Source organism: Cebidichthys violaceus, unplaced genomic scaffold (genome assembly GCF_023349555.1).
Source record: "Cebidichthys violaceus isolate CVI_PGR_0920_01 unplaced genomic scaffold, fCebVio1.0.p SCAF_8, whole genome shotgun sequence".
NCBI lineage: Eukaryota > Metazoa > Chordata > Actinopteri > Perciformes > Stichaeidae > Cebidichthys > Cebidichthys violaceus.
The window spans coordinates 4478980-4503105 of NW_027176964.1; the positions used below are offsets into that span (position 1 = coordinate 4478980).

Sequence of the window (24126 nt, forward strand, 5' to 3'; positions counted from 1 at the left end):
AGTAGTGCCAGTAGTGGACAGTAGAGACACACCAGTGTCCTCACACCTCACGCCTCTACATATAGAGTACACACCACTTCACTACCAATCACAAGATCACACTCAAACTAATATGTAGGCTCTTTGTAATATATTTTAGTAATAGTAACAAAAGCACATTTTACAGAACAGAGTAAAATATATGCGTGTTTGCTTCGTAAAGTTTTGAACTATTTAAATATAAATATAGTATACAGTTAGAAAGTAGTGAAATCATGTCATGTGAGAAAAACTCATTGAGTCATTGTATTGAGTTCAGGATGAAATGGGAGTGAATGAGCTTTAACACTTCAGCAATAAGCATTAATGCAATATATTATATGTTATTGTAACAAATTTATGTTGATCAGTGCAACATGGAGCATTTTGAAATATGAATAACATTTGAACTGTAAATAATATACAGTAAATAGAATGGGATTGTTTTTATAACTGAATTCACAGTGAACAAAAAGAAAAGTCAAATTGTGGGTACCTATTACCCACAATTTAACGTATGACTTATCTTGGTATCATTAAGACTGCAAGAGGAAATGGGACTCGATTGTGCCTTAAAAGATCACATTTCTCGTCATACCTCAAATATGAAAGGGATACATGATACAGAATTGTATATGTGAACATAAACATTGTAAACATTTTCAAATTACAGGAAGGACAAAACTATAAAAACTACTACTAAAAGAGTAGAATAGAAAAAGGTTACTAGACAAGAATTTAGGATGAATACGCAATAGGGAGCAGCAAACTTGAGACAAAACGTATTTAAATGAGATTTCTAGATATTATCAGGATCAGCCATTCTAACATGATATACTGTTCCATTGAGATTAGGGGGTTGAAAAAGCCTTGTCCCCTGAAGATCAGGGTTCAGTTTGAGGATTGCTGCGTTCATTTAGTAAATTATATTTAGAATATATTGTGTTCAGTTTTCAGTGCAAAATGCAGCCTTTGGAAATGCATAGATGTATTGATTTGTTTTATAATGTGAAGAGACATTTTAATTTTCATCAGTGTGCCGTACAACACACTCTTGTTTGAAAAATATACATTTTAAATGTGTTTTAGATCGAGCATGTGAGTTCAATACTGGTGCGATACTGTGACATTTTTTTTATAAATCATTGTTTAGTTTTGAATGTGATGTGTAATTTGAAGTGTTTCATTTTTCTAAAGCTCTGAGGTGTTCTGCTACTTGTGTGTGTGGTTGTGTGAATTTTGTGTTGTGTTTCGACAAAATGAGCCCGGTTTCAAAATCGTGCTAAAGCAATCGTAAAAAAAATAAACAAACATTGGCATTGAAAGTAAAAAAACAAACAAAAAACAAGTTTGTCACTGAACATAATCCAGGGTTTTGTAGAATTGTCTAATGTCAACATCTCACGACTAAGAATACATCTACAAATCATCGACAACATGAACACTATAGGACCAAGAATAAGCACTGGGGTGGACAAAAGAGGAATAGTTGGCGATCTTGTGCTACAAGACAAACCATTTCAAATTAGAACCACTGACAGCCATTCTCTGCCTCAGTCTATAATAATATAATACATATTTGCATGCAGCACCTTTCAAAACAAAGTTACAAAGTGCTTCCTATGGTTGAAACAGGAATACAAAGAAATGTCAGGACTGCAACTAAATATAATTGTATAAGTGATTTAAAATATGTTACTGGTACAAGTTCCAGAGCTGAGGGGTTCTGTCAGATCCTGTAAGATCTTTTTCTTTATTTTGTCAAGATGATCTGTCCACTCTATTACATATTCAATATGTCTCTTTACTACACTGATATGTAGTGTTATGTTATATATAGTGTTGTGTTGTGTTATGTTATGTTAAATATGGGTTGTGTTATGTTATGTTAAATATAGGGTTGTGTTGTGTTATGTTATATATTGTGTTGTGTTATGTTATGTTAAATATAGGGTTGTGTTATGTTATATATCGTGTTCTGGGTCCGTGCATGAAGTATAATTAATTTTCCTTTGTACATTACAGTCATTTAGCAGACGCTTTTATCCAAAGCGACTTAGAAATCACACCGTAGGCACAGCTACGGGAGCAATTTTGGGGTTAAGTGCCTTGCTCAAGGACACATCGACGTGCGACTAGTGGCGCCGGAGCTGGGGATCAAACTGCTGATCTGCTGATTGAAGAACGGCCCTTCTCTTCACTTAGCCACAGTCACTCCCAATTGTATAATTAGCAATGGCAGTTTAGGGGTATTACCTAATCTCATTGGTCTACTTGTGTTATTGTAAATGTATATGCGCATTTTCAAACGTGTTTGCTCCAGCAATCAATTTATTTATCTTAGGCACTGTTAGGCACTGTTAGTTCCTCTTAGGCACTGTTTGACGATGTTAGTTCCTCTTAGGCACTGCTATGCTCTGTTAGGCACTGTTAGTTCCTCTTAGACACGGTTAGTTAACTCTTAGGCAATGTTAGACACTATTAGTTCCTCTTAGGCACGCTTAGTTCCTCTTAGGCACTGTTAGGCACTCTAAGAGAAACTAACTGTGCCTAACCATTCCTGAGACGAACTAACCATGTCTAACCATGCCTAAGAGGAACTATCCGTGCCTGACAGTGCCTAAGAGGAACTAGCCGTGCCTAACCGTGAGTAAGAGGAACTGACGGTGCCTAAGAGTTACTAACAGTGCCTAAGAGGAACCAACAGTGCCTAACAGTGCCTAAGTCTGCCTAACAGTGCCTAAGAGTTCCTAAGAGGAACTAACCATGTCTAAGAAGAACTAACCATGCCTAACAGTGCCTAACTTTGCCTAAGAGGAACTAACCATGCCTAAGAGGAACTAACCGTGGCTAACTTTGCCTAAGAGGAACTAACCCTGCCTAACCGTGCCTAAGAGGAACTAACCGTGCCTGACCGTGAGTAAGAGGAACTGACCGTGCCTAAAAGGAACTAACACTGTTAGGTGCTGTTAGGCACTGTTAGTTCCTCTTAGGCACTGTTAGGCACTGTTAATTCCTCTTAGGCACTGTCAGGCACTGTTAGTTCCTCTAAGGCACGGTTAGATCCTCTTAGGCACGGTTAGATCCTCTTAGGCACTGTCAGGCACTCTTAGGCACTGGTGGTTCCTCTTAGGCACTGTTAGACACTGTTAGTTCCTCTTAGGCACTGTTAGGCACTCTTAGTTCCTCTTAGGCACTATTAGTTCCTCTTATGAACTGTTAAGCACTGTTAGGCACTCTTAGCACTGTTAGTTCAACTTGGGAACAGTTGGTTCCTCTAAGGCACTTTTAGGCACTGTTAGTTCCACTTAGGCACTGTTAGTTCCTCTTAGGCACTTTTAGGCACTGTTAGTTCCACTTAGGCACGGTTAGTTCCTCTTAGGCACTGTTAGACACTATAAGGCACTGTTAGTTAGACTTTTGACACAATATACTGTGAATCTATTAATTTCCACACACTATACTATGACTATTTTATGATTCTTTCAAACATACTATAATATGACTTTTTTGCCATAGAATATTATGACTTTTATATAACTTTTTTTGAAATACTACAAAATTACTGTTTTTTACTTTGTCGACATACTTACTATACTATGATTTTTTTATGACTCCTTCGAACAGGGGTGTCAAACTCATTTTCACCCCAGGCCACATCAGCATCATGGTTGCCCTCAAAGGGCCGGTTGTAACTGTAAGACTGTATAACTGTGTATACTCCCTAACATATTGTTAAATAACTCTCTCTGCATTTGATTGTTTATTCAAGTGTAAAAAGATTGTACATGCAGTGAAGCACATTTCTGTTATTATAACATAAATCATTTTAATTTAGGGTTAAAAAACCCACATTACTCTATCAAAGATCAAACTTTTAAAGAAAATAACAAAGACAAATATCATCAAACACAAGCTATTACATTAAGTTTGTTCAAAGCTATTTTTGTTACCTCTCTACATCAGGTAAAGAGGTAACAAACGTTGTCATCCCATTCATGCAGCTACATCCAAGAGCTCCTCACTGACAGTCAAGTCTGCCTTCAGCCTCTTATAAACATTGATAGATGCGCTGTGTCCGTGTTGTCTGTGCTTTCATCAAGCTAATGAAAACGTAACTGCTCGTCTCTTTGGCTAGCTGTGTTGTTAGGTTGCCTGCTAGTTCCTGAACTCAGTCTGCGATGGTGTTCCTTCACAAACTGACATTTGTAAAAGTCTGTATCTGGTCGGAGCACACCTGCTCACATACCTTTAGCATGCACTGGGCTGTAACTTTTGTAAATATGTTCTGCTGCGATTGCAGTCTGCCTTTTAATTCTTGGACAATTTTATGTTTTTCTTGGAGGCTAAATTTAGCTCTGTGTTTGATGTCAAAATGCCGACATAAATTGTATTCCTTCATCACCGACACTGCCTCATAGCACAGAAGACAGACCGTGTTTCTCCTTGAAGAACAAACATGTATTCTTTCCCATCTTTCATAACATTTTCTTCCCTCTGCATCAATTTTTCTCTTCGTGGACATTTTGGGATTATTTGTTGATCATTTTCAACTCAATCACTTGGTTACCTTGCCTGTCCTGTCCACCTGTTGTGATATGTCGGCACACAGACAATATACTATCTCCTATTTTCGACTTTCTATCTCATAATTTCGTCCATGAGGATATTTTTATTTTCAAGTCTAACTTTTCATTATTTAAAAAAAAAAAAAAATATATATATATATATACATATATATATATATATATATACATATATATATATATATATATACATATATATATATATGTATATATGTATATACATATATATATATACATATGTATATATATGTATATACGTATATATATATATATATATGTATATATATATATAATTTGCTGGCGGATTCGGGCCACATAAAATGACGTGGCGGGCCGGACCAGGCCCGCGGGCCTTGAGTTTGACATGTCTGCTTTAGAACATACCGTACTATGGCTATTTTTCACTGGATACCATACTATACTATGACCTTTTTAGAATTTTTTCCAATAATACTATGAATTTTTTTGCCATTCTATACCATGACTTTTTAACAACACTTTTGGAAATATTATTATGACTTTTTAATAACTTTTTAAACATATCATACTATGAATTTTTTTATTACTTTTTTGACATTTGATTTGATTTTTTTGACAAAATATACAATGTTATTTTTTAACATACTAATCTTTTTAATATATTATAACTTTTTTCCACACACTATAACCATTACATTTTTATGACTTTTTTGCTTAGACTTTTTAGACATCTATGACGGTTTTATTGCTTTTTCCACTCACTATACTTTTTTTGACATATTATAATATTACTTTTTTAGGACTCTTCAACAAACCATACTGTGACTTTTTTCACCTTACTACACTATGACTTTTTCAGGACTTTTCTACAAACTATACTCTGACTATTTTTTGTCTCTTTTTAACATACTATATAAAAGACAAATACTCACAGCGGGTTTATCCTCGCCTGCCACACACCCTTGGGTGTGGGTGTTTGGACTTTGTTGGGGTTTCTTTTTCTTTTTTCACCATACTCTACAATTACTTTTTATGTCTCTCTTCGACATACTATACTATGACATGTTTATGACTTTTTTTGACATTCTATACTGTGACCTTTTCCACATGCATATTATTTGACTTTTTATGGCTATTTTTCAACATTCTGTAGTAGGACCGTTTATGATTTTTTTCAAGACTATTTTTTGCAATACTATACTATGATGTTTTTCGGCATACTATACTATGACCATTGAAGGACTTTTTATGACATACTAATTTAAGACTTTCAGACATAAAAAAATGTCAACATACTAATCTGAATATTTTATCACCATTTTCAACACACAATACTATGCCTTTTTAATTACTTTTTTAACATACTATTCTTTGACTTTTTTTTTATTTTTTTGACATAATATAGAATGACGTTTTTTGCCATACTGTACTATGACTTTATTTAGAACATTTTCGACAAGCTTTACTATGAAAAAATGTTTTCTTGATTTAGACTTTTGTTTTTACATACAAATACTTTTATTTATGTATTTATTTATTTATTACTTTTATTACTACAAATACTTTTTAATTACTTTTTATACAATATCATTTTGGCATAGACTAATTTGACTTTTTTTTATGAAATACCGTTCTTTAATTTTTTTAAATAAAATGTCCTTGACATTCTATACCATGATTCTCATGACAAAATATATTACTATTTTATGACTTTTTAATCACTTTTTTCGACATTCCAGTCAACTTTTTCAGACTTTTTTTGACATAATAGAAAGCTTTTTTATGATCTTTTCAAAATTCTTTTCGATGGCTTTTTATGGCTTTTTTTCAACATACTATACTATGTATTGTAGATGAATTTTTTGACATTTTTGATGTACTATACTATGATTTCTTCATGATTTTTTTCGACATATTTTACTTTTAATTTTTTTCTTGACTTTTTCAACATACTTTTCTGACTTTTTATGGCCTTTTTTTGACATAGTGTACTATGACTTTTTCTATGACTTTTTCGACATACTATACTTTTTTTGAAATACTCTACCATCTCTTTTTATACATCCTTTTTATGGCATACTACATTATGACTTCTTTATCACCTACCATGCTATGTTGGACATAGAATGAAGGAAACTGAAGGACTCACCAAATAAAAAAAACACAAAATAAGACATTTATTCAGTATACACCAGTCAGTCAGTACAAACGTTTTCATTCCTCAGTAGCTCAAGTCTTGTTTGAAATGTAATCATAACCAGGAAAACTACTACTTCTTTGAAAATCAAAACATTTTCAAGACTTTGCTAGTTTCAGACAGGCCTATTCATATCTTTACAGGCAGAACACTGGAACTGCATCTCAATCAATGCTTGGTGAGTAAAAATCTTCAGTCATTTAGTGTGTGTCATACAAAACCTACCTCTACAGTGTAAAAACAAAAACATTTAAACAATATCAACAAAAACAAACACATATATATATATACATGTTCCAATTCCATTTGAAAGTGAACTTGCTAGATTGTCACACTATGCTACTGTATAAATTAATAAAAAATCACATATTGATTTCAAATCTATTACTAACGCACTTATGTTAATGTTGACACTAATTTAATCATTTATTGCAAGCAGCAGGGCTAAGGTTCAGCAGAAAATCTGAAAAAAGTGTTCTGACATTCGATCTTTAATGTTGAATTATGGAGATGCCAATTAGTGATGACAAAATGTAAACGTAACAAAGTTTTCTGCAGGGGGCACCATACTGCGTTTATGAATAAATCCTTCAATATTATCTGTGTACTCCTACGTTTGTTGCCTAAGCAAGCTAAGATTCTTGGTAAACATGACTTGGTTCTTTTTTTCTTTTCTTGTGGTACTAATTTCTTTAATATTCGTATAGTATCTGTAGCTTCAACAATTAGAGAGAAGATCTTAGTGGTAAAATGTTTTTGGTAAAATCCAGCCAGTTCTTTTTTGGCTTTTCAGTGGTCTGAAAAAAATGGAGGAAACGTGAGTGATGTTGTGATAGGTTGACTTTGCTGGGAGCAAGTAATTTACATATAGTGTATTTACATCTAACATATTAAAAGAAGACGGATACCAATATCTGACATCAAAAGGTCACTCAAGGTTAGACAAATGAACTGTCTCGTGACAGGTACAGCATGTTAATAAAATGGTTCAAATTGTGCTCATACTTTAAACGTCTGGTGATAGTCAATACTTTTTTTACATTGTTAACAAATATTTAAAGTCCAAAACCAACAGATAACTGATCCAACGCAATAAGTATTTTGTGTGTATCCAACGCCTGATATTCCTCTCTACCGTAGAGCTCCAATATTTTAACTATTAAAAACATGTCAATGAGCACACTGTTGCTCTGGGGCACATGTTTGTTCATTACAATGAACGTGCACACTCTAGTTTATTTTGACTCTATCCCACAAACAATGTCCTGCTGCCATTAGAGCACCAATTGTGTATTAATCCACCACTGGAAAAGTCCCCAAACAAATGCACTATTTCTTCCTGTTTGCTGTAAAGTACAGTGCCCAGCTGGTTAAGGAAATTACTGAAATATTAATAAAGTATTCATTTGTGACTCGTTTTTTTTTAAGATTTACGTCTTCAGTAGCAACCAATTGTGTTGGGGCTGAGAGAGTTAGAAAGTATTAAGTGATGGACTAACACAGTGTTGGTTTTGATCTTAACATGAAATATGGAATTTTACCAAGAATGTTTTATTTATTGCATATCCTGAAAACTGTAAGTCTGTTCTGCAGTGTATATCACATGTCTCTTCACAACAGCTAGCTTTGATACGCAACACTTGGGTCTAAACTACAATACTGTTATGTTCTGAAATTAGGTAAAAAATTAGGGACATAGTCCTTTTTACTACAAATCATGAATCGTCCTGTATACTTTACATCACAGCTAACCATTTTGCCATTGTACATTTCAATGTATGTTCTACTTTTCTAAACAGCCTGTGGTTTTCATTCCTTTCCCTATATGAAAATGATTTGGCAGATTTGTCCAGTGTCACCAAGTCTCCATTACCTTTTTTCAGAATGGGTTATTATTGTGAGGTAATGCAATTCACACTTAAAAAAATTATGCATCACTATGCAACAGTAACATAACACAGCAAATATGTAAAGAATAACTACAGAAGCCCTGAGAGGCAAGTGAGAAAATTAATTATGTTGATCCATTTTCGAAGTCTGATCTAAAGAATTTTAGATCAGATAGATCATGAATAAGTTTATGACTTGACAGGTGAGAAAAATAATGTTTCGACAGGATAATCTTTATAAGTTCCTTAAATTAGTTTTCTCATCTGTAATAAAAGGTGAGGGAAAAAAGTGTTGGCAGGCGAAAAAAATAGTCAGGATCATAAGTTGTTGTTGTAATATGCATTTTGGACACGGGAGGCTGACGTGCACCACTACCCAATAGGTTTGTTTTCTTCACAGATAATTTTAATTTACATTACTTGCTAACACACAATATATGTACCTTGTGTTTAGCGTGCATGAAAAAAAAAAAAGTTGTTTTCCTTACTTGTCTCTCAGGGCTTCTATACATAACAGATGTGTAGTTAAGGAGATCAAAGTTACACTGGAGTTGTCTGTTAAGTCATTTAGCTCTACTCAGATCAGCTTGTGACAGTACCTGATATCCTGAGTCATCTTTCACTTCAACAACACGAATGTGTGGCAGCTTTATGCAGTATTGGATTACACACTGGCACTAAAGATGAAACTATACAAAGTGAAAGGAACTCAAATGGGTGGGCATGTGTTCCTTTGTTCTGCGCTCAAGTGTAGATGCCTGCTTTTGCTATGTGTGTGCATTTTATCTGCATGTATAAACAAAAGTGCCTTTTATCTGTGTACTTGAATGTTATTTCCATGCAGCGACGTGTCCTCGTGATGTGTCTATGTGCCTGCATGTGTTTCCTGTTTAAATTATGTATGTCACATTTTCCACTCTGCACTTTCAGAACTCATGCTGTGTGTGTGTGTGTGTGTTTGTGTGAGAGCGTGTGTGTTTCCTCTGTGTCCTCAGGTCCTCCTCTGATTGGTGTTTCCCACATATGTGTTCTCTATGCACAGCACTATGTAGTGGTTAGGGCAGGAGCGGGTGTGCTGTCCTAACAGACGTCCCGTCTGCAGCAGCGCAGCCTGGCCCGTCACCGCCATGTCAGCAGTCCTCCATGCCTCGCAGTAGTTAGTGGTCAGACGGATGCCCACTGTATTGGAGCCGTGCCATACCAGCTTCTCTGGCCTGGGGGTTAGAGGGAGAGAGACATAATGAGTGGATGTTACATGGGCTGCCGCTGTGCTAAATCAAGATGGGAGCTGGGGAGAAAGAAAGATAAAAAAAAATGTAAGCAATGCTTCCTGTTTCCCCAGTGGTTAATACTGATCCGGTCTCCTCCCACAAGTCTAAAGACATGCAGGTTAGGTAACTGGAAACTATAATTTGCCCACAGATGTTTGGAGTTCTGTAAAGGCCCAAAACTGACACCAGTAGCCGACCCATATACCCATGTTATTAAAACCCCACTGAACCTAACTGGTACTACCACATTTGAGATCAAAACCCAAGATCCGAAGCTACGTTATTCTGTATTTGAGTCATGCATTACTGACTGATTATTGTCTACCTACTTACAACACATGACACGCATGGAGGCGGATGATTGGTACAGTCAGAGAGAGAACGAGAGCATCATCTTACAAAATCACTACTAATGTAGCAGTTATTCAATAAAACAAAAGTTACAAATCCATTAATTAATCTAATTGCTAATTGCTGAATATGACCAAACCTCAACCCGACTCAAGTCTGTCGGGATTCGTCGGGCTCAGATTGGACAGCAGAACTATTGTAAGTGTTTCATTTATATGTGTTTGAAAGTCTTTTTAGACCTGTGTTAGACAATTCTTTTTACCCCGTCTGTCATCAAATTGTTGTTACGTTAAACAGTTTGCACGTCATCTCCCATGTCCCCCCATTTCCTGTCCAATCTCCGCTGGCTCCTATCTGATAAAGGCAAATGCCCCAAAATACTTTTGTCAATATCATGACTGTCCATTTCAATGACAGCTGCTGTCCATTTGAACATGAAATCTATGGTCTGTCTGCAGTAAAATATTTCTTTTGTTGAGTGTTTTCGGGGTCTCATGAAACCATCAATATGGATGATTGGCTTTCATTTCCCACCACACAAAATGTCACTTACTTGCTCACAGAATGTACACATACTCTCACTCACCATGCTGAGTCAGACATCACATTGCGTCCGTCAAAGGAGTAGATGGGTGTGGATGGGTTAAATGTGCCTCCATTCCCAGAGAAGATGGACATCCAACTATTGAACAAAACTTCACCCTGAGAGGAGAGGAGGGCAGGCATGGATAGTAAACAGTAAACATATCATCTATGTTGATTGTCACTTTAAACCTGTAAGAACACAGTGGGTGATATGCCTTAAACGTATAGTTCAGACTGGCGGTTGGCACGCTTCCAGTGGGGGCTGAGCGATGACGGGGGCAGCAGCAAAATATATTATATCCACCTTAAAAAAAAGGCTCGCTTAAAAAAAAAAACAATCTCAGGTGTACAGAGATATTTAGAAGATTTTCACTGCTTTACCTTGCTGAGAAAGCACTTTCCGATTGGGAGCTGAAGCAGTTATCTGTGCTCTCTTCAAAGCCACATACTTCTTTGACAAAATTTTACCTCACAGAACATGGGAGTTGCTGGTCTACCACTGCCTCGATCGGTTTGTTTGTTTGTATTGTACAAACAAACTAACCGATAATTTGTATCATTGTACAAAATAACACAAAAAAACATGTTCAGCTCCTCGTTGGAAATGTCTGACAGCAAGGTAAAGTAGTTCAGACCCCCTGACAGCCTTAATAACTAAATTTCCTAGCAAAATCATAAGACAATTATTTGTCACTTGCAATTGTCACTAAATTGTCTTTTAAAAAAGTGTACTGATAATGCCCAGCTGTTTTCATTATTCAAACTGCAAAAAATGTATTCATAAGTACGAATAGTGAATGTGAGAGACGATTTGAGGCGAGTGTGCTGTGCATATTCTGTTGCAGGGTATAGTTGTTGCATTGTGTTGTGTGACTGGCCTTATCGTAATCGATATAATCCTTGGGGGGGGGGGGGGTATTTTGCACACTGGGGCATACCAACCACCATCTACTACAGGTAATACACTATACTGCATACTATACTATAATACTACATACAGTGTAGGAAATTAAATAAATATATATTTGGGGGACAATTTTTTCAATCTTAACAGTGGAGCATTTTAAAAAATGGGGCTCCTTAAAAATTACTACATAAACTGACTATACAAAGACTTTTTTACAACATACTTTATACTATGACTTATTTTTTTACAAAGAATCCAAACTATTCCTTTAACCATAGTTAATTAAAACTATTAAAGGTGAACAGTGAACACTCATTAACCTGCCTTCATTTTTCATGTATCTAGAAAATGAAATTGGAAATGTTAACAGAAATTTCTCCTCACCCTGAGGTTAACCACGGGCATGTCAGTGCGGTCCGCCTTCCTCACGATCGTTGCCAAGTCCTGGAGGTGTGAGGACAGGAAGGCCCTGTAGGTGGTGGTTAGCCCCATGGAGCGTGCTTGCTGGTAGCACTGGAAGTCTGCCCCCCGGATGCCACGCATGTCCCCTTTCAGCGGGGCGTTCAGTGCTACCAGATGGAGCTGGGAAAGAGAGAAAAACAGATGAGGAGAAAATATACTTCGTCCAAATATGCCACATCCCAGATCTGGCATCATAGAGCATGGCGAGTTAGGCTGGTGTTGGGCCAAGAGATTTTACCTTGCTTGGTCTTATGTATGTGTCGATAGGTGTGTGTGTGTGTGTGTGTGTGTGTGTGTGTGTGTGTGTGTGTGTGTGTGTGTGTGTGTGTGTGTGTGTTTGTGTTTGTAACACTCACCCCAGGTACAGCGTTGAAGGTCTGTGGTAGTATGTTATAGATGGGCTGATATCCTCTACTGCCCTCTTGAAGCTCCTATTCAACAAATGCAGGAATTAGAGGTTAAAAGTAGTTTACAGTTCTAAATGTAAAGATATTCCTAAAAGAGTTTCCATATATGTATGTATTACTACATATATATGGTGAAGAAAGAGAGAGCTACCTGAAGTCGGGAATGTGACGGCTACATATAATACAACCATCTAACAAAGCCCTGTGCTACGTGCTTAAATGAATAGGAAATTCCACAAGGGTATAGCCAGCTAGGGGGGGGGGGGGGGTCCAGGCAGAACATTTGCAAACAAGAATGATTAGACCTTAATTACTATTTTTTTAACTATTTAATGACACTTTCACTGCACGGTTTGTCAAGACATTCCACAATGATAGTTTGTTTTACAAGAAACATAAATGCACTCTTGATAAACAATGTTATTTTAAGGTGGAACATGTTCAAATTACATTATGTAAGTTGCTGCAACCGGTGTTTTGAGAAGTAGCCCGTCTAATGTGGATGTCTACTGTAATATTTGTCAAACATTGAAGACGATTCTCTGCTCTCTACTCGGCAGACACACAACCTGACAGCATGTGGGGGGCGGGATCCTGAATCTGGACGATTCACACAAGTCTCCAAAAATTATAAAAGCGTCATACACCGAAAAACCAAATTGTTTGCATCCTGGAGTACACACAGTTTAAGAACGCAACTGGATATGCTCTTATCAGATTTGGTACTCAGTTGTGTGTGTGTGTGTGTGTGTGTGTGTGTGTGTGTGTGTGTGTGTGTGTGTGTGTGTGTGCGTGCGTGGGTGTGTGTGTACCTGGCTGTGGCTCTGGCTCTGGCTCCTGTGCATTTTGCTCCAATCTCCAGGTCTGCTGAGGGACTGAGACGCGGCTGAGGTGGAAGGTCCAGATTGGATCAATTCTCCGAGCTGAAAGAGGGACAATTCTATTCAATTAAATTTATTTTGAACGGCCCAAAAACACAAATCACAAATTTGCCTCTTTATAATCTGTACACATGCGACATCCTCACATCGGAACCGGAAAAACTCCCCCAAAAACCCCTTTAACAGGGAGAAAAAAGGAAGAAACTTTAGGGAGTGCAACAGAGGAGCGATCCCTCTACCAGGATGGACAAAAGTGCAATAGATGGCATGTGTACAGAATGAACAACATATACAGAATATGGTTAAGTGCGTTTTTATTAGGTTAAATGGCCACACATTGAGTGCACACACAATACACACCTGGATCTTACGCCAACCATTGCGTGCTCTGATGTACAGCTCTCCTCCCTTCTCAGACACGTAGGCCAAGGTTCCCTCTGCAGCACGGTACACCTCTCTGCTCAGAGCGTGGCTCGTCTTATAGGTAGTCACCTTAAACAGATCGTTATACTGGCATTATTTACCAGTAAAAGACATTTTTTCTCAATTTCTCTCCTCTACAGATACATTTTCACTGGGCATTTCTCACAACAAGGTCCAATATTAAGGGAAATCATGAACGTATGGACATAATAAAATGTTACAATATACTATATATTTATTTAAGTGTACAAGACAGTCCCGGAGAAGTCAAAATACAGCAGATCAAGGGTAAAGTGCCTTGCTCAATGGTATCTTACAGGGTTGGCATATCCTGGAGCTCCTGTTGGGCCGGGAGGACCAGGAGGGCCGGCGACACTGACACCTGATAGCGACACATCAGAAACACATTCAGCAAATACAATGAATGAGGTCTGTAAGATGTATTGATATAAGTTGAGGTCCACATCTTCTCCCCATCACATACCCGATCCATATGCAGGTACAATTCCTGGGGGTCCAGCGGGGCCAGGGGGCCCTCGGGGACCAGGTCGTCCGAACCCAGGGGCTCCAGGTTGACCCACAGGGCCGACAGGTCCCGAAGGGCCAATGACGGACTCACCTTTTGGACCCTACAGAAACATACGGACAGACTCATTCATTTTGGAAATTCCTCATTCCTCATTTTCAAACTGATATTTCATTCAGCTGAACATTTTAACTCTGTGGTACGTGCAACCTCAAAGATGTTCAACAGCACCAAACTCACAGCAACAACAGCAAAATTGGGGAATCTGATGGGTATTGAAATGTAAGATCATTTCAATACCTGAATACTTACTAATTTGAATAGTATTTTAGTGGATCTTACCACAAGTCCTGACCTCCCAGGCAGTCCTGGAGGACCAGGCTGACCGTCGTCACCCTTTTCTCCCTTCTGACCTTGATATCCCTGATCACCTCTGGCACCCTGAGAGATTGACAAAAACAAAGAAACAAACCTATTGAAGAAGTTGAGGAAGCTTATTTCATTGCCAATATTGACTCCTTGATTTGATTTTTTTTTCTCCTCTCAAACTATTTACTGTTTTGTTTGTGAATATCAATCCTTAATTTAGGACTGGACAGTGGCTCTGTTATTTGTTTTTTTCTGACCATGTCAGCGTTTGATCTATGGTGGATGATGAATCAGTACTTACCACAATTCCATCTGGAAAGCCGGCTGCTGAAAAGAAAAATGACGAGGTGTAAATGATACACATTCCAGCAGTTATTTATAATTTTTTAATATATATATATATATATATCATCGTTTTATTTCTAGCATCAACCTTTTCCCCCTTCATCACCTTTTCGGGGCTTCGTATAAACCGAATGGTGACCCAAGTGTTAGGTGACAGAGAAAGTCAATGGTAATCAATGAGATGTCTGTTGTAAAGGACTTACCAGGTGTGCCTGGCTCTCCAGGTATTCCCACATCTCCTTTATCTCCTTTATCTCCTGGATCTCCCCCTATCACTGTGTCCTACACACACACACACACACACACACACACACACACACACACACATTAACATTAACATTACATTGATACCAGCACATTGGCGATAGCTGGCACTTGTATGTGCACATGTAGACAATGTACAGACTGCGGAACACATAGCTTGAATTCATTTTTTCACAGCTGTAAAGAATGATAAATACTGTAAAACTTGTTATAATAAAAAAACAAGACAGATGACAAAAAAAACACCTGTTAAATACAAGGGATGCATGCTTGAGACAGCAGCACGTACAACCCATCCTTGGCTCTGGTGGTTAACAAAAGCTTGGGGAACACAGGGTTAAATCAGGTGTTTTTATGAAACAGATCTGCATCATTAAATGGCGGTGTCTATAAACTGTTCCTGTTTTTTCATGGACAAATGTTTTTTTACAGTAAGTTACTTTCAATGACTATCTGGAGGCCCCTGCCACAACTTCGCCACCACTACTTTGAATGATGCCATGCACCCAAACATCACATTGATAGCTATTGCAAAGGAAAATGGCATTAAAGAAGACGTTAAAGCGACATTCCAATGGATGCAATCTACTGAATACAAACATAAGAAAAAGACCAACGATAGCCCTCCACTCCCTTATCATCAGCATTATGTTTCCAATTAACATAAGTCCAGAATTAATTCACTTTCTATTGTTGGCTTGTGATGAGTTGTTCATTAACAAATGATGTCCAAATCATAGACCCTATATATGAAGTTGCCGTAGTTGTCGTGACATCACCCGTTGGTTTGTGGACTGCGGTTTTGAAGTCTCGAGTTTTGTTCTGTGCCAGTTTGCTAAAAAGAGTTGTGCTGTGTCTCATAGTGGCTCTTCACATTGCCGCTTTTAATAATCGCCACAGTCTCTGAACATATGAGACTGGTTTTAAACAATCTGTGGGGAGAATTCAAATTTAAAAGTCTGTCCATTCTTGGTTAAAGGCTGTGGTCTCGCTGACCCCATTTCTCTTTTTGGAGAACGCCATGTGAAATACTTTCAGACTCACATATTATTATTCTCTGACTACTCAATCTCTCGCCCCGTTTCCCTAGTATGTGTAAATTTCACTTGACTCATGAAGCTTATCGGAATACACGTATTTGATTGGCTGAGTAGCATCACATGATGTGATTTACAACGCTTGTAATTGGTCAGTGTGTTTCCTGGACCGCTGAACGAATGCCGTGAAGGTTGAAATAGAAGCGCTCTACAAAATTTTGTAATTCTTAATTATCTATCGTTTTAGGTCCAGGGTCCGGGCGCAACAGTGTCTGGGTCCGGATCCGATTCCGGTCTGCCTATTAGTGACCCCTGGTGTAGAAGAACTATGATGGCCAACACGAAAACATGAAAATGTGAATTGCCCTATCTAGACCCAGAGTTTGGTTTGCCCGTTATGTAGCACCATGTCAGCCGGCTCCATAAAGAGGAACCGCTCCATATGTAGATATCAACGGCTCATTCTAAGGTAACAAAAACACAAAAACTCTTATTTTCAGATGATAATACACTGAAGAAAACATACTTACTAATATTGTATTCCATTTTGGCCAATAGATCCCCTTATATGCTACACAGAATGCCACAGAAGATGCTTCAAGGAGAACATTTTCAAAGCAGAACCCAAAAACCCAGCACCGTGAGAATAGACTGTACATTTCTGAAAACATTTCTATCTACCTGATGAAAGGCAGGCCAGAGTTTAGTATAGCTATCTTTGAATGCAATCAATTGGATTTAGGCTTTTCTTTGGAATAAATAAAAATGAAAAAGCCTGTCATGGCCAACATTGTATAGCCTCTATAGACTCCTTTTTTTAATTGATTGAACTGAAAAGGGATTTGGCAACAACTCTGATGAGCATAGAGTAGAAGGAGGAGTATCAATAATATCCATATTTTTCACCTCCCAGCTTCCTCTTTCCTAAGATGATGAGGACGGAAAGGACAGACGAGGAAAGCGGAATTCAGTCCCAGACCCCCTTTAACACCCGGCATTAACAATCAGCATGGTTGATCCGATTGTATTTAACACACAGAAAATCTGGGTTTTAATGAACCCGGGGTGCACCGAATTTACAGGTGGCTAATGCATCTTTAATCCATATCCACTACTTATATTAAATTTTGCGTGTAGGTCCAACCAGAAATAGGTGTGGTGGTAATAAAAGACATCACTGGATACAACCTGCATACAACAACAATGTTAACGCCTGATGAAATGGGGGCCAGCCCCACAGACATTTAGCCATTTTTAAGGATCATTAGGACAGTAGAAAAGCCAGAAGGGAGGAGAGGAGAAAATGAAGGGAGTAAAAGAGCTGTTTTAGCCTAGACCAGAAAGCTGCCATGCTGCTACAACCACACACCAACTGAACCACCGGATGATCCGATTTCAAGGTGAAACAGACCAATCAGAAGGTCCGGCACAGACTTACTCGTCCCTTTTTGCAGTGCGGTCTGGGGCGCACCGGAAACACTGTCTTTAAAATTCAAAGAAGAGCAGCGTGATCAGACTAAATGAGTCATGAGCTTCACAGACATGGTTTAAAGCAAGAATAAAAAGGACACAAACAAACGGGCCTCCAACACTTAATCACAGGGCTTTCTGTGTCAAAATCTAAATGTGTCATACTTTTATAAGATTACAATATTTTTCTAGTTATTTTAAAGGTTTGTGGAAAAATGTGTCACTATCTCCTTGAAAATTGGAGCTGACATCCTAAAATCAAATACAAATCCACATGTACACTTGGGGTTCAGTGATGTTCAATGGAAGTCAAACATGTTGTAGTGTAATGCATTTCCTCAATAAAAATACGTTTCCAAGATTTCTGCCGTTTAATTGCATTTTTTTAAGCTATGCCTAACTGTGAAGCAAGCCTTTTCAAATATTGCAATGCAAAGTGTTTACTGTGCATCGGATCATCGTCATGCCAGTCCACCACCTGAAAATGACGAATTAGAGAAATAAAAAGCCACAGATGGAAACTTACTTCTTTAAGCCCAATAACTCTTCCTGGATGTCCAGCTGGGCCTGGAGGACCAGGAGGTCCCTGAGAGAGTGAATATTATCACATTAGTGTCAGTGTCCTGTTACATTTCTCAGACAGTCAGACAGTTTCTAAGTGAAGCGAAAAGGACAAAGATCTGTCTTATTTGTTGGTATCTGAACATATCTGTCTTAACTGTTCCAATGCATTATTGATAAGGGCTTTAACAACAAGATCACAGATATTTTCCTCCCTTTCCTTTACTTCTTACCGGTAGGCCAACAGAATCTCCTCTGTCACCTTTCCTCCCAGGCATACCAGATCGTCCCTACAGGAAGAGAAAGAGTGAAACACATCAGTGTTTGTAAAAGACAAAAAGGTGTGTACTGCAAAGCGTACAGCGACACATGGTGCCCTATCCAGTGTTAATAAAAGAACCTTAATTAAATGCTATTAAATCAGAATCAGAATCAGCTTTATTGGCCATGTATACGTACGCATACAAGGAATTTGACTCCGGTTTTCACGTTGCTCTCAACATACATACATAGAATATACAAATAAACAATACAAATGTAAAAAATAAAAACAAGGACATTCTCCTCCGGTACCAGTGAACATTAATGGAATGGACATTGAGATTGTGAGATCTTATAAGTACCAGAGTGTTCACTTAAACAATAAACTGGACTGGACTGATCACACATATGCACTTTACAAAAAGGGTCAGAGCAGACTCTATGCTGAGGAGTTCTTTTGGAGTGTGACTCTGTGGTGGCATCAGCCATCTTTTATGGAGTGGTCTGCTGGGGCAGCAGCATCTCGACAGCCGACAGGAAGAGACTTAACAAACTTGTCAAGAAGGCCAGCACACCTCCCACCCCCTGCGGGACGCCCTGGCAGCTCTGTGTAACTCCTTCAGCCAAAAGGCTGATTCACCCCCGGTGTGTGAAGGAGAGGTACCGCAGGTCCTTCCTTCCTGTCGCTGTCAGGCTGCACAACCAGCTCTGTTCGCAGTAGACCACACAACACAAAAAATCTGTGCAATATAAATACACCGTGCAATAAAAAAATTATTCTGTCTGTATTATTTTTATTTTTAGTTATTGTAATTTTTTTTACTTTTTTACTTAGTTAATATTCTTTACTGTTTTATTGCTTATTTTCTTACTTAATACTTGTTTTGATCTTGATTTTTTACTATGTCTTTGGTTTGTACTTTACTCTATGCTGCTGTAATCCTGTACATTTCCTTGCTGCGGGACTAATAAAGGTTTATCTTATCTTATCTTATCTGAGATATCAGTGCAGGATGGTGGTAATAGTGCAAATGGACGTGCAGTACATCTGGTTAGGTGTTCATCAGAGTGACGGCCAGTGGAAAGAAGTTCTGGTGTCTGGTGGTTTTGGCGTACAGTGCTTGGTAGCGCCTATCAGAGGGGAGGAGTTGGAACAGGTTGTGTCCAGGGTGTGAAGGGTCTGCAGTGATCTTTCCTGCCCGTTTCCTGACTCTAGAAGTGTACAAGTTCAGGATGGAGGGCAGGCTGGCACCAATGATTCTCTCTGCAGACCTGACAGTCCGTTACAATGATAGAGGAGCAGAGAACAGACGGGATCATAGTGGAGTAGAACAGAATCAGCAGCTTCTGAGGCAGGTTGAACTTTCTGAGTTGGCGCAGGAAGTACAACCTTTGCTGGGCCTTTTTTGAGATGGTGTCAATGTTGGAGGCCATCTCTACAGTTTTGAGCTTGTTCAGCTCCAGGTTGTTCTGACCACACCAGAGGACCAGCTGTTCAACCTCCCGTCTGTACCCAGACTCATCACCGTCCCTGATGAGGCCAATGACTGTTGTGTTGTCTTTGAACTTTGGGAGTTTAACGGTTGGGTCCTTTGAGGTGCAATCATTGGTGTAGAGGGAGAAGAGCAGTGGGGAGAGCACACATCTCTGGGGGGCACCAGTGCCGGATGTGATTTTTCCCAGCCTCACCTGCTGCGTCCTGTCTGTCAGGAAGTTTGTGATCCACTAACAGGTGGAGGCTGGCACAGTGAGCTGGGAGAGTTTGGGTTGAAGTATTTCCGGGATGATGGTGTTGAACGCTGAGCTGAAGTCCACAAACAGAACTCTTGCATATGTCCCTGGGGAGTCGAGCTCCAGTGATCGGTTGAAGATCTGCGTGAAGATGGGGGCCAGCTGGTCAGCACAGACTTTCAGGCAGGAGGGGGACACACCGTCTGGGCCTGATGCTTTCCTGATCTTCTGCCTGTAAAAGAGCCGACTCACATCCTCTTCGCAGGTCCTCAGTGCCGGTGGGGGGTCGGTTGGGAGAGGTGAGGAGGTGGCAGGGGGTGTAGGTGCTTGTTTGATGTCAGAGCAGTTGGTGAGTGTAAAAGTGGGCTTATCAAACCTGCAGTACAACACATTCAGGTCATCAGCCAGATGGTGATTCTCCTCAATGTGGGGGGATGGTCTCCTGTAGTTAGCACCTGCAGGCCTATCCACACGTTTTCCAACTCTCCAGTGTAGCTCCTCTTTGCTACCTTGATCTCCTTTGTCATTGTGTTTCTGGCCTGGTTATACAGGATTCTGTGCCCACTTCAGTAGGCCTCCTCTTTAGCCCGACGAAGCTGCCTGAGTCTTACAATAAACCAGGGTTTATTGTTGTTGTATGTGCAGAAGGTTTTAGTCGGCACACACATGTCCTCACAAAAACTGATGTACGATGTCAGTGTCAGTGAGCTCATCCAGGTCTGTAGCAGCAGCCTCAAAAACACTCCAATCAGTGCAGACAAAGCAGGACTGTAACTCCAGCTTTGCCTCGTTGGTCCATCTCCTCATAGTCTTGACCACAGGCTTTAGTTAGCAGATTTTAGTTTCTGCCTGTAGGTCGGGAGAAGATGAACCAGACAGTGATCAGAGAGTCCCAAAGCTGCACGGGGGAGTGAGCAATATGCGTCCTTTATTACAGTGTAGCAGTGGTCCAGTTTGTTTTTGTCCCTGATGGTACACTTAATATGTTGTCTCTATTTAGGCAGTTCTTTGCTGAGGTTTGCTCTGTTAAAGTACCCAAGAACAATGAGCAGGGAGTCTGGATGTTGGTTATCTGCTCAGCCAAGTGTTGTAGCGCCTCACTCACACAGGCCTGAGGTGGGATGTAGACACCGACCAATAAATAGGCTGTGTGTGCTGCCACTACCACAAATGCTTGTGGTTTCTTTTCCTTTTTTTCAATAATCAGAATATGTACTCAGTACAAGTGCAATATATCATTTGAGTACAAGACTACCAAAAACTGCAAGATGTGAAAATCTGTGAAACCTCATTTACTCAGATGTCTTCCTGCTAGTCACGATCATTAAATGCCGTTTTTTTTTTTTTGACGGATTCAATCTTAATTACAGAATCGTAATCACAGGAGTGTGGGAGGTTCCCCAATGAAAAAATGTCTGTATATGAATAGGTGAATAAAAAAGATTAAAAATAAATGAATTAATGAGTTTTTGCTTGGCACTAAGAAATACAGCACATTAATTAAAATATATATTGGAATCATTCATTTTTCACATTGAGTTTTTGGTACCAGTACCTAAGTAGACAAATGGGGATGTTCATTTCTAGACCAATATACAACAAATACAATGTACTCACTGGACGACCAGGGAAGCCATATTCTCCTTTTTGTCCATGTGGTCCTATCAGGCCCTAAAATAAACAGAAACACAGTGATGTACACATCAATTCTACATCTGCAGATTTTCATTCCGGTTCATGACAACATTAATACATAGATTTGTGTAGAACTCCTAACTACAAAATATGAGTTCATAGATATTTATGTTCTATTCAGCATTCATACTCACCATAAGTCCGTCAGGTCCAGGGAACCCACGGTCACCCTGCAAATTACAATGCAGTGCAATAAAATATGAGGTGAGAATATGACGAGGACGTGGCATTAGATGTATATTAATGGCAGTAATAGACATTTGAAAGACAGCTAAAAAGAATTTTAAGGAATTACAGCAACCATAAACAACACGTCCAGACATTTGCTGTACTGCTGATGCACCAGAAGACTTGGCAAGAAATATTGACATCCACTCTTCAAATTCTCCTCTAGGTAGGTGGGTCACTTGTCTGGTACCTTGATGCCTTTGGGCCCCTGGGGGCCCTTTGGCGCTGATAAGAGGGATCCGTCAGCAGCAATGGTCACCCCCGGCTCTCCCTTCTCACCCTGTTAGCGCAAAAAAACCAAAATGTATATATTTATTTAGATTTTCCTGCATATACACTGGGGGATCCTTGTCTCAATTGTTACATGTTTGAAATTTTTTTTGTGTTATAATCCACATTCTGTCCAGTTCTCACCTTGAACCCTGCTGGTCCCTGGATACCTGCAGGGCCTATGTCTCCCTTTGGTCCCCTGGGGCCCTGAGGAGTGATGCAAGGGTAATGAGTGTGTTGGGAGGTTCAGTGAGGGTAATAGCATGTTACAAGTGAGGCAGTGGAGCTTTGTAAAGTCTAGAGTTGATATATACTGTATATTTAAAAAAAAGCATAGGTCTTGGATTTATGAAGGGATAAGTACCTAAAATGAAAAACCACCATCTGAGGCAAAACCATACCTACCCTGTTTAGCCCAAAGACAGCAAAAGCAGAATTTGAAAAAAAAAATGTTACATTGCTTTCAAATATTTGTTGCATTTTCGCTCATGAACTGCAAAAATACTAATTTAGACATTCAGATTTTAGCCACAAAGTCAACAGCAAATGCTCAGCATGAAGAAGTGTTACAAAATGCTCTTACAGGAAATCCAGCTCTGCCAGGCAAGCCTTCAGGGCCCTGCAACACGCCGACAAAACAAACACATCTACACATAAGCATGCATGCATGTGCAGACAAAAAAAAAACACACAGATGCAAGCTAAAGCAGTTGTGCTGGGTTAATGATCTCTTTTTCTGACGAAGCCAAAGAACGACATGCTCATACACCGCATCATCACACATAGCTGCAGCCGAAGTACTTAAAAAATGCATGGCGCTGTAGTAAAGTATTGGCTCCTTGTGTTGTAGTTCACATCTATGCAGTGGTGGGCCGTCAGGGCCAGCAAAGCCTTCTCTGCTGGCCTAAACAGAATCACAAAATTATAGCTATTTTATAATTTAATCATTTTTCATAAATACACTACATGTATTCTAAATATTTTTTCCCATTACCTTATTATCTCATTGCATAGCTATTGTCTTCCTCAGTTGCTCTGCTTCCAGCACAGCTTGTTTTTAGTAGAGCTTTAATCCAATCAGATTTTGCCCCTATGCTGTCTCTAGGTAAAAAAAAAATCTGCCCGAGGCCTGCAGAATTACAAATGAATCCATTTGCAGTTTAAGTAAATGGGGACGATGATTGTTGATTGTCATAGTCTGCGGCTTGATTGGTCAGTGGGCTAGCATGACTGTTGTGAAGCTAGCTAGCAGAACTTTGTAGTAGTAAGAGTTTTTTTTACCTAGCTTTGTTTTTTTAACTGATTTGGTGGCGGATTTCCTGGCAATGCCTTTCTCGAGAAGGACATTTCTAGAAAAGCTGGACATCGTAAGAAAGGCTCAGCCAATTTTTGTGCGAACGGTATTCCTGGCTA

At 39.0% G+C, this 24126-nt stretch overlaps 1 protein-coding gene across 1 annotated transcript in view; it reads right to left on the minus strand.

The window, feature by feature from the left end:
* Nucleotides 1–6768: 6768 nt before the first annotated feature.
* Nucleotides 6769–24126, minus strand: part of col15a1b (collagen, type XV, alpha 1b) — a 38911-nt gene continuing 21553 nt past the window's right edge. Inside the window, exons 26-44 of the mRNA XM_068701689.1 lie at nucleotides 23297–23332; nucleotides 22858–22920; nucleotides 22634–22723; nucleotides 22350–22385; nucleotides 22138–22191; nucleotides 18762–18818; nucleotides 18494–18553; nucleotides 17936–17980; nucleotides 15400–15478; nucleotides 15153–15178; nucleotides 14825–14923; nucleotides 14441–14585; nucleotides 14274–14338; nucleotides 13894–14025; nucleotides 13465–13575; nucleotides 12602–12676; nucleotides 12168–12365; nucleotides 10878–10993; nucleotides 6769–9883 (exon numbers count right to left, since the gene is read on the minus strand). Coding sequence (XP_068557790.1) covers nucleotides 9661–9883; nucleotides 10878–10993; nucleotides 12168–12365; nucleotides 12602–12676; nucleotides 13465–13575; nucleotides 13894–14025; nucleotides 14274–14338; nucleotides 14441–14585; nucleotides 14825–14923; nucleotides 15153–15178; nucleotides 15400–15478; nucleotides 17936–17980; nucleotides 18494–18553; nucleotides 18762–18818; nucleotides 22138–22191; nucleotides 22350–22385; nucleotides 22634–22723; nucleotides 22858–22920; nucleotides 23297–23332 — 1710 coding nt within the window. The 3' untranslated portion in view covers nucleotides 6769–9660. The remainder of the gene's footprint in view (nucleotides 9884–10877; nucleotides 10994–12167; nucleotides 12366–12601; nucleotides 12677–13464; nucleotides 13576–13893; nucleotides 14026–14273; nucleotides 14339–14440; nucleotides 14586–14824; nucleotides 14924–15152; nucleotides 15179–15399; nucleotides 15479–17935; nucleotides 17981–18493; nucleotides 18554–18761; nucleotides 18819–22137; nucleotides 22192–22349; nucleotides 22386–22633; nucleotides 22724–22857; nucleotides 22921–23296; nucleotides 23333–24126) is intronic.